The sequence below is a fragment of the Anastrepha obliqua genome, chromosome 6, assembly GCF_027943255.1.
Source record: "Anastrepha obliqua isolate idAnaObli1 chromosome 6, idAnaObli1_1.0, whole genome shotgun sequence".
NCBI lineage: Eukaryota > Metazoa > Arthropoda > Insecta > Diptera > Tephritidae > Anastrepha > Anastrepha obliqua.
In genome coordinates, this window is record NC_072897.1 from 66,149,044 (window position 1) to 66,160,309 (window position 11,266).

General features: G+C 36.0%; 2 protein-coding genes across 2 annotated transcripts; both read left to right on the top strand.

Moving 5' to 3' along the window:
• The first annotated feature begins 1,097 nt into the window (after positions 1 to 1,097).
• Positions 1,098 to 3,732, top strand: LOC129249924 (growth/differentiation factor 8). Its single transcript, XM_054889589.1, has 2 exons — positions 1,098 to 1,924; positions 2,927 to 3,732. Exons 1-2 carry the CDS (start codon positions 1,463 to 1,465, stop codon positions 3,293 to 3,295), a joined length of 831 nt encoding a protein of 276 aa, XP_054745564.1. The 5' UTR covers positions 1,098 to 1,462; the 3' UTR covers positions 3,296 to 3,732.
• Positions 3,733 to 6,090: 2,358 nt separating this feature from the next.
• Positions 6,091 to 6,577, top strand: LOC129250868 (uncharacterized). The gene is made up of 2 exons (XM_054890478.1): positions 6,091 to 6,264; positions 6,330 to 6,577. Exons 1-2 carry the CDS (start codon positions 6,099 to 6,101, stop codon positions 6,488 to 6,490), a joined length of 327 nt encoding a protein of 108 aa, XP_054746453.1. The 5' UTR covers positions 6,091 to 6,098; the 3' UTR covers positions 6,491 to 6,577.
• The last annotated feature ends 4,689 nt before the right edge of the window (positions 6,578 to 11,266 follow it).

Here is an 11,266-nt window from a genome sequence, read left to right on the forward strand (position 1 = left end):
TCATGTTCGCTGGAGTCTGCTACTTCACTTTCTTTAGATAGAAAGATATGTGTTTCATATATGTAGCAAGCTTAATTGCAACGGGATCTCACTAACACGTAACCACACAAATATCGAATGTAAGACACAGTTAAAAATTCTAAGACTTATATTTGATTCTAAGTATAACTTTAACTCCCACTGTAAATGTGTTAGAAACTCTTTAATGTCTAGATTAAGCATTGTAAAACATCTCTCGTCTAAGCAATCGTTTATTCACTTTTCTCCTTTCTAAAATTGACTATGGGCCTTCCATATATGGAACTTGCTCAAAAAGCAGTATAAACCTTTTATGGGCCCCATACCACTGTGCGATACACGGTATTCAACACAGCATTGAAGACTCCACGGTAAAATTTTTGCTAAAGCGGCAGGGAGAACAAAGCCAATATTTAGGAGAACCATCACACGAGCTAAAAAAAAAAATTGACAAGAATTCTATCAGCAATTACGAGCTGCTTAAGTTTTGCCGCTTGTCCAAACAAAATACTTCAAACGAAGTTTTTCAACATACTTTTGCTGAACTGGAATCTTTTTATGCTAATAGTGGAAGGAAGTTATTGTTTACCAAGTGGTTATGGTTTAAGTGTTACGGCCAAGTCCCTCAGGAGAAATAATTTGCAACTGGCTCCTTCCTTCAATGTGTTCTGTCTTTACTGCTGAAGCGTCAGCAATCCTCCATGCAGTTAATCACGCTAAAAAGACCAAAGAAAAGTTCTTCATCTGTACAGACAGCAGATCATGTATAATGCAATAGCGTCTCCGTCCAATCATCGCCCCATAATTGAAACAATCAGAGGCTCAGAAAATGCAAGTAGTGGGGATTCCTGGCTATGCTGGTATTAGAGGAAACCACTATGCAGACCTTGCAGCGAAAAATATATCTAAGACACCTTCTTTAACATATCGTGCTTTAACTAAGCAAGACATCTAAAATCACGGTGAGCTGTTGGTTCAGGAAGGTTGTCCAAAATCTGTTGTGCTGCAAGAAAATATCTATCCTATGCGCGAAATGATTGAGTAACAGAGATTGATGCCATATACCGTGAGATTGGGGCATCCATAAGAATTTGCATGATCACCTTTGGAAAAAAATGTGTGTTCGCCTTGGATCCCAAACAATTTAAAAAACGCCTTGGAAGCGCGACTAGTCAAAGTGCTTCGAGAATTGGTTCATCCCGTTTGAGGTGTTTTGATCTTCCCAGAGAATATTATATTTTGAAAAACAATAAAACTATTTTCAACGACAAATATTCATTTTTCCATTGTTGGGCTAGAAATATAAATAGCAACCCTTGTACTCATATACTTACTTCCGCACATTAAAAGTTTTGGATTTATAAATAAAAATTTTTGTATGAGTAAACATATATTTTTCAACTGTTCTCATACCGAATTGCATAGAAATTGATTTTTTGAAATAATGCTTTTCCATTTTTACTCAACAATAGCCACTCGCATTCGTCATAATCGTAGATGGGAAATAATAAATTTTAAATTTGACCACAATCACTTCACAATAGTTCGCACTATTATACATCTTTATATACGTGGTCGGGAATGGATTCATGAGCATTATCCTGATGTTCTAGAGCAAAAAACCACCGATGGAAAGATTAGAAGGCGAGATGATCTCATAATTATGATTCATTATGTCGTTCCCCGATCGAGCAGCCAAAACCTTACCCATACAATGAAGCTAGTGGAGTCTCGCCATCGAATACCATCCGGTTTAGGACAATGGGTGCAATTCGAAATCAAACATGTACCTCCAAACTGGTTAAATCAAAATGCTGTTACAATATCGCTCGCAATTAAAACTCAAGAGTCGTGGATGAGGTCGTTTTTAGTAATCGATACAGAAAATAGCCAGAATAAAGAATTTGTAAGTAATACATTAATTTTTTCGCTTATGAAGATAAGCCCTCCCACATTGAGGGCTAGAGTCGAGAAAAAATTTGGAAATAAGGCTTCAGTTACACTCACTTATTGAATTTCATGGCTTATCCAAATTTATTACTTTATGTCTAATGATGGGGCAGGCACTTCAGAGTTATAACATATATTATTGTAATTAACGTTTATTACAGAATTAACTTTATTATCTATTACTCAGAAAATATTTCTTTAATCTAAGTTGCAAATTTGACGGTAGTTTCAGTCTAGTACCTTCTGTAAGTATTGAGCTGATAAAGTTTTGGATTAAAGGAATACTAAAAATATTTTATAAATAAAATTCCAATCCAAATACAATATATCAGTATTCTCCGTGTCGATCAAAATATTAATAAGGCACAAAACGAAATCGCAGAACCCTCACGCAATTCTCAATGGTGGAGGAGATTTTAGTCCCATCAGAATCCATTCGCTGAGGCGCAACATACTTTCAAGCACTAATATGGAACGAGGTTAATAATATAACTGGCCAATTCATCCTTTGTTTGGGTTTTTGCACGAGCTCCAACTCCATTTTGAAGTGTACGTATTGATGTTGTGCCACAAAAGAATGGACCTACAGATTTATGGCGTCTCCGAACCACAGATGGCCTTTTATGAGGAGCTTTTTCATGTCAGAAATACACTCCAAGGTTTATCATTGCTTCCCGAGGGGCGATTATTTTCATATTCATGCCCGCAATGGGTTTTAAACCCGGACTATTTGAAATTATAGTCACTACAAACCTATTCAGCTACGGCGGTCGTCAGTTATATTTTCAGAAAATTTGTTGCTGTAGAACTGTTTTGAAATATTGAAAGTATTTTTTAAAGATGAATATGAATGTGAAAGTGGTTTATGTATTGAATTAGCGGATTTATCTACATATATACATATATGTATGGGCAAGAAGTTATTTCTAATTTTTATCTAAATTTTGTGTTCTTATAGCCTCTGCACATTGAAGCGTTTATCAAACAACCCCGCCGGCAAAAACGAAGCACGTCGTTGGATTGCCAGGAGAGCGATCACGAAGTTCGATGTTGTCGATATCCGTTGAAAGTAAATTTTACTAACTTTGGCTGGAACTTTGTCATTGCGCCTACCTCTTTCGATGCATACTTTTGCAATGGGGAGTGTAAAGTTGGATATCTGGAGCAGTATACACATACACACATCGCATCATTAACCACTTCAGCTACTCCTTGTTGCTCTCCTACAAAAATGAGTCCTTTGAGTTTACTTTATTTTGATCAGGATCACAATTTAGTATTAAGCACTATTCCTAATATGTCTGTAGAGAAATGTAGCTGTTCATAATGAAATGAAATGACAATAACAGTACAAAGCACAGAAAACGTAACTCGGTAAATATCACGAAAATTGTATGTATTGAGTTGTGAAACGAAAATTATTTTATGAATCATATAACTAATATTTTGTTTTTAAGAAACTTTTTCAAGGCATTTGTTATTGTTTTTTGCACTGTTTTCTTATCAAGAATTTAGTTAAACAGTAGTCTCATAGCTTACAAAGATAAATATAAAATGTACATATTTTTGCGAAAATCGAGAAAATGCTTGAACCAACTCTTGCGATTACCGAGTGTAAATTGAGCTTGTAAAATGTTTTGTACAATACATATGCATTTGTAATCAGTGGAGAACTTTATACAACACAAAGAATGTGTTATGCTATGAATTGCTAAAAGCAACATTACTCATAGACCAAAATAAAAATTTAGTCATGACAAAGTATCCGGTAAATAGTATTTATCAACTTTTGGGTTTTTTTACGTACCGTAGTACCTGAATATCTTCTTACTTACCAGATATACAGGATTTGAGGGCTAATTTCTATCAAATATTTTGACTATTTTCCATGTTTTCAGGAGAAGTAAAAGCACAAGAAATGCTTTGAAGTGATTTGAGGAGAAAATGTAGAGAATGTCAAAGCGATTCCAGTTATTTGGAAAAAAAAGAAGAGCACTTTTTTGGCTGTCACGTCTGCTTTAGTTATTAATTCATACACATTCGCACACACAAAAACCAGGGAACGTTAATGTAAAGAAGAGTCTCAATGAGAGGAACGCATAGAATTTTGAGGGGTACTCGCCCCACGAAGACCAATCACCACAGACACATTTTTCACCAAAAGTTAACAGCAATAGACTGAATTATGTAAATTTACGAGTAGCAGCAGTAGATTAGAATTTGTTGGTAATTTGAAACAAGGAATGTTAACGCTGTAGGCTGGATTTTTGTTGCAAATCATCCAAAATTATATATACATATATTACGTCTGTCTGTTAAACTTATTCAATTCAATTCAGCCAAATCAAAATCCTTTATTGAGAAATGCTTCATTACCAGGCACACAAGAAGATGGTATGGTACATGCAAATTGAATATGTGACAGCAGCTGCGGCTGTTGAGCATTTAAAGGGTGATTTTTTAAGAGCTATAGGAAAGTTTTTCAAAAAACACACGTAAAATTCAGAAAAATTCATGAAAGCTTTATTTAAATCGATAGTACAGTCCATATAATTTAATGTTTGAAGATTATTTCGTGCAAATGTTGACCCCGACTGCGCTTCAAATGGTCCATCCGCTTAGTCCAATTTTGGCATACTCTTTCCAATGTTTCGGCCGGTATCTCACATACTTATAAATGCTTTAATGTTGTCTTCCATGTCTGAATAGACATGAGCTTTAACATAGCTCCACAAAAAATAATCTAAAGACGTTATATCGCACGATCTGGGTGGCCAATTGACAGTTCTCGAACGTGAAATAAAATGTTCACCGAAGTCGCCTCTCAACAAGTCTATTGTTACGCGTGATGTGTGGCATGTGGCACTGTCTTGCTGAAACCATATGTCATGCAAGTCAAGCTCTTGCATTTTGGGCAAAAAAAAGTTGGATATCATTTCTTTCTTAACAGAACACGCATTTTTATAATAAAATTCAATGATTTGTAAGCGTTGTTCGTTTATAAGACGTTGTTCGTTTATGGGTGTAAACATCCATACGGGGCCGCGACCATTCGGCATGCGATTCAACAAATATTGGCAAATATTTCTGTAAGAAATATTCCAGTATTGACTATTTTGATTTGATTTCTTCAATCTTAGAAGTAACTTCTATCATGCATTCGGCATGCCAAAAATTCACGATTCAACAAATATTGGCAAATATTTCTGTAAGAAATATTCCAGTATTGACTATTTTGATTTGATGTCTTCAATCTTAGAAGTAAATTTTTGTCATCGATGAGAAAAATTGGCATATGGGCTACTCGTTTTATGATTGAAAGTACTTTGCTCATAGAAATATGAGCTCGAACTTATCAATGAATTGGTTTTCGTTGTGCTGTACAATATTTGAAACTGTTCAGCGCCATGGCAACTACTACAACCGCTACGGCTGCGCCTGTGAATGAATTTTGTTCTTGTAGTCGCTAGACATAGAATTTTAGCTTTGGACGACATTCGCATTTAGAGGAATAAAGTACCTTGTGTGTTATATGTACATACATGGAAGTTTAGTACACAAATATGTACATTAGAGCGTCTCGCCCAACAGGCAAAAAAAAAAACGTCGCCCATACCTCCTCTCATATGAAGTGTTTTTGAAAAACATTTAAAAAAAAAATTTTTTGTTTTTGTTTCTGGCAACACTAGATGTCGCCCAATTGCATTTTTCTTCATATCTTCAGCATTTATTTCGGATTTTAAAATGTGATACACCAATTTTTTTGTCTCAAGGAGTGGGTTTTTCCTAAAGAAGCTCATTGGTCACACGCGCTCCGTTGTGGTACCTACCCACCATATCTCAGTTGCTACCACCCTAATGTACCAATCTAATAACAGCAAATTAAAGACCGTAAAAAATCGTAAATCTTTTGCGAAAAAAGTACTTCAATTAATTCAGTAGATCTCGAAATAAAACCAATTTTGTTTTTAGTTGAAAGCCCCGGTCCGGTCATAAAAAATAACTCATACTTTCTGCACCCAGAAAATATTTTGATATCGATGATAACCGATACAGATCCATTCGTACGTTCAGATGGATACACGAAGATTTAAGCAGCTCGCAGAGAAGCTAATGGATGTGTTCGTCAAATGTTTGGTCCGAAAGAGGATAGTTTTATAAATTTCGAGAGTGACAAATATTTTAATGTAATAGATTGGGATAGATTCGAACCGGCTGAACCACCATGCTTGCAGTTCTTCGCGAAAGATCACCTCGAAGCATTACAATATTCCAATGAAATAATTGAATTACCAGGTATGCACAACGAAAACCATTAATTTTTCTTTGCTTCTCTTTTATCGACATGATCTTTTTCACAGCATATCCTTGTCATTCCCAAAATACCGAGCGATTTGTTCATACAGTTCATGAATCTGCAATGGCGGTCACCGAAGAACAACGCATGGGCCACATTTTATCTAAGCTCGAGAGCCGGCAGAAATACAGCAAGCTTGAATCCCGACAAAATTTTGTGGACTAAAATTTCCGTTACAAGACAAACAATTCACTAACTGTTTCGCGAGCGAGGAAAATAAATAAAATTTACTTTTTCTTGTATGGCTTTAGACTAAAAATAAATTATTTATATTTCTGGTTCTACTAATTGAATCGAAATACTTTTTTCGCAAAAGATTTATGATTTTTTACGGTCTTCAATTAACTGACATAAGGTTGTTACACTAGGATGGTAGAAACTAAGATATGGTGGGTAAGTACCACAACGAAACGCATGAGCTCAATGAACTTTCTTGAGAAAAACCTCCTCTTTGAGACAAAAAAATTGATGTCTCACACTTTAAAATCCGACAATAAATGCCGAAGATATGAAGAAAAATGTAATTGGGCGACATCTAGCGTTGCCAGAAAAAAAAAAATTTTTTTAAATGTTTTTCAAAAACACTTCATATGAGGGGAGGTACGGGCGACTTTTTTTTGGTGATACGCTCTAATGTACATGCATATGCAAAAGATAACTGTTTTAGCATTTGTTAGGCCGGAATTCGATTATTCGGGTATTTACTCCCTAATTATTTCATATAAATATAATAAGGCGATGCCTCGTTGTAATTCCATACAGAAGAAGAGCCACTGTAATCTGCTCTGTTAAGAACTTCCCCGCTGCCGAGTTAGGCGTACACCCTGTTTTGGGTGTTTGGCCGAGCTCCTTCTCCTATTTGTGGTGTGCGTCTTGATGTTGTTCCACAAATGGAGGGACCTACAGTTTCAAGCTGACTCCGAACGCCAGATATTTTTTTATGAGGAGCTTTTTCATGGCAAAATTACACTCGGAGGTTTGCCATTGCCTACCGAGGGGCGAACGCTATAAGAAAAAACTTATTCTTCATTTTAGTCTTTCACCGAGATTCGAACCTGCGTTCTCTCTGAATTCCGAATGGTAGTCACGCACCAACTCATTCGGCTACGGCGGCCGCTGCAGGAACCTCCATGCATTTATGCATATTCTTCGTTAAAAATTCGCTAAAAAATATACCACAGCTTTTATCAGCTGCAAAAATTAAAACAACATGTTTCGTGTAAGCGAACGCTTTATTCGCTGTGAATTTTACGAAGTTTCCATTTCTAGACACAAGGAGTATATCAGATAGCATAATGTCTGCTTCAGCTGATTTGACTTTCATATAATATTACCTAACCCCCTTCGCTACAATACTTTCTCCTGAAGCTAATATTATATTAACCTCTGAGCATGCTGTATGTATGAAGAATGCTCCACTATCTAAAATCAGCTGTTGTTATGGTATGTAAGCCACTCGAGCAGCATTGGGCGTATAAAATACTGATGGTGGCGCTTTCCGAAAACCGCTACTTTATTTTTCGCGCTTTTGACAAGAGATGACGTCATCACTTCAAATTAAAAAGAGGAAGAAAAGTTACTTGTTTGAAAATATCCAGTGAATGGCTTAGTATTATGGGGATGTTTAGATTTGTGATTTTTAAAGTAAACAAACAAATAAAATTAAGTGTCGCGTGTTAAATTGCGAAATCACGAATTAAAAAAAAACTTCCGAATGCAGTTTTTTTTTGCCGATGACGCCGTGTCAAGAAAGGTGTGTGTATGTGTGCAATTACTTGTGTTTGACAAATTTTTTTGTTTATATGAAATGTCACAGCACATTTGGAAGGCGCAATTATGTATGTATTCTATCATTCTTGCACACTTTATGTTTTTATTATGTTTGTTCCACGATTTAATCTTTGTACGCCATTTATCCTTCGTATCGTTTACGGCATATAAAGGGTGATTAAATTTCAAGGGCCGATGTTGAATGTGAACCACACCTAAACGTCAAGTTTTTTCTGCATTTCATTTAACATTTTTCAATTCGAGCCTAAGTCAATTTGAACAATGGAAAGATACACAGTCGAGCAACACGTTAAAGTTATTCAGGCTTATTATGAAAACGGGCGTTCAAATCAAAATGCATATCGGGCACTTCGTGAAGAAAATCATCTTCAGTGATGAGGCACATTTTCACCTCAGTGGATTCGTCAATAAGCAGAAATGCCGCATTTGGGCGAATGAGTGATTGCTGAAAAACCAATGCACCCAAAAATAGTGACTGTTTGGTGCGGTTTATGGGCCGGCGCACATACAGGTATTTGAAAGATCTACGGGGTCAAAAGTCCATTTAACAAAACAATAAATACATTTACAAAAATGACTTCCTGAGGTACCTGACCCTTCCGAGAATAAAAGCCAGCCCCTCCCGCGCACCCTACAAGCATTTGACATACGATAACGGCAGTCGGAATTCGATCATATCACCTCGTGTACGTTATCTGTTCTCGGCACTCCTGCAAAACCCAAACTTTAAAAGTGAAATTTTATGTTTTTGTGTTCAACAGTGGAGTAAAGAGTTATGGATTCTGAAGCATCAGGTTAGTAATGAATGAAATCAATTAGAATCTTTATAATTTTCAAGTATTAAAGTTAACTTTTCAACCCTATAAGTACACACCTTCTCAAACTACTTTTTTTTTCTTAAAATAATATTTGTTAGTCAATAAGTAATACTATCGAGATAGATCCGGTTAAGATTCGATTGTAATTGTTTAGTATGTACCTTGTTTTGACAATTCATCAAAGAATTTGATCCGGATATGTCCGGATAAACGGTATTTTAGTACTTTGAATGTTGTTGGTAAAATTTTATGAAAAAGGTCTTTTCCATTACAAGGGATTAAGCGAAATATTTATTTGTGTTAGGTTCAATGGGAACATCGCGAATGAGGATTGTGACTAGAAAGTACTTGTTTGACCTCATGAACAATGAAAATTTACCCAACATAGAGGCAAGGCTAAATTTCTTGAAAGATCAGTTTATGTCTATTAAAGGATTCTCTGACAATCGAATTGAGACGTTGAAAAGCAATTTTGCACATTTCAAATCAGAATTTAAAAATCGATGGACTAAAGCTCATTATAAAGAAGCGGTATTCCTAAAAAGTAATGAATCTTGGCTGAACGGAACCTTCGCCATTCCCGTTGTTGCTGACAGTCCTTCAAATCGAACAGGACGACGGAGTAAATCTTTTGGAGATCTGAGCGAAAGAAGTAAAAGAAGAAAAACTGAGGAAATGCGCTCTAATTTTGATCAAAACCTTATCGTGCATGCTGCGCAAGTAGAATTAAGAAAGTCAGGAAAACGAGATGCTTCGAATGTGCTAAAAGGAATCATTACTTCGCTAACTCGCGAAACCAAATATAAAAAGGCCTATTATCGAACAAAGTCATCAAAAGATAAAATTTGCCCCTTATCTGTCCAGGAAGCAATGCAAATGTTCATCGATGCAGATCTAACACGAGACCAATACGAGATAATAAGAAGAACAAATAAGAAATTCTTTCCTTGTTATAGTCTTTTACAAAAAGAAAAAAAAAAGAAGTGTTATCCGCCACCAGAATCTTGCAATGTAAATAGTACGGGTGCGGAAGCCGAATTGCAACCTTTGGTCGACCTTACCGTTAGACGATTATCGGACTACCTGGAAGAGGTACTAACAACATTGAAGGTCCAAGAATGTGAGACCCTTAAATTAATTTGTAAATGGGGTTGCGACGGGTCCCAACAGACCCAGTTCAAACAAAAGATTGAAAATGATACGGATTCAAATACGAACATTTTTCAAAGCTGCTTTGTTCCTGTAAAATTAGTATGCGGCCAAAACATGGAAAAGACAATATGGGAAAATCCAACACCATCTTCTCCTCGATTTTGTCGGAAACACGAATTTATAATGACAATGGTTGACGGAAAGGTCTGTAATGCTGCCACAGGAACCACATCAACCAGTCGTTGCTAGATTTGCGGCACAACCTCAAAGGATTTCAACAATTTGGATAAAACAATAGATGTTAATTTCGAGGCTATTCAATTCGAGCTTTCGGTATTACATGCCAGGATAAGAATATTTGAGAGCATTCTCCCTTTGGCTTATAAGTTGCCAGTAAAAAATATAGAGCAAGAAAAAGAGAAACTGAAAAAAGCCTCGAGAAAGAGAGAAAACAAGAGATCCAGGACAGGTTTCGCCAAGAAACGGGATTGTTAATAAATATGCCTAAGGCGAATTTCGGTAATACCAATGACGGTAACACAAGCCGAAGATTTTTCGACAATCCTCAATTAGCATCCGATATAACAGGCATCAGCTACGAATTAATATATAGACTGAAAGTTATTCTAGAAACAATTTCTAGTGGTCATAAAATTAATCCTGAAAAATATGATATTTATGCAACAGAAACTGCTCGATTATATGTGGATCTTTATCCGTGGCATCCCATGACACCCACAATGCACAAAATACTTATTTATGGAGCTGTTATAATAAAAAGTGCTTTGTTACCAATTGGCCAGCGGTCTGAAGAGGCTGCAGAAGCCCGAAATAAGCATTTCCGCTCTTACCGGCTAGATTTTGCCCAAAAATTTACTAGAGAAAATTGCAACAGAGATATTTTTAACCGCCTCCTTTTAAGCTCGGACCCCTTAATGAGCTCTAGGAGGCAAATAAAAAGAAGAAAGTCCCAATCATTTCTGCCAGAAACATTGGAAATGCTCATGCCTGCCGATCCAAACCTAGAATTTTCTTCACGTTGCGATGAAGAAAATCTAGATAATACCATTTGACTGTATATATATATTTTTTTATGTTTGATTTGTAAATCTTTCTTCATTCTCATATTATATTTCATTCAATAAATGTTTTAAGTTCATTATTTTAGTTGGTTTTATTC

Excerpts from the sequence above, each read along its gene's own strand:
- LOC129250868 (XM_054890478.1), top strand. The coding sequence starts at position 6,099 with ATGTTTGGTCCGAAAGAGGATAGTTTTATAAATTTCGAGAGTGACAAA. Across the intron at positions 6,265-6,329 it reads TGAAATAATTGAATTACCAG|CATATCCTTGTCATTCCCAA; the intron begins GTATGCACAACG and ends TCTTTTTCACAG.
- LOC129249924 (XM_054889589.1), top strand. The coding sequence starts at position 1,463 with ATGCTTTTCCATTTTTACTCAACAATAGCCACTCGCATTCGTCATAAT. Across the intron at positions 1,925-2,926 it reads ATAGCCAGAATAAAGAATTT|CCTCTGCACATTGAAGCGTT; the intron begins GTAAGTAATACA and ends GTGTTCTTATAG.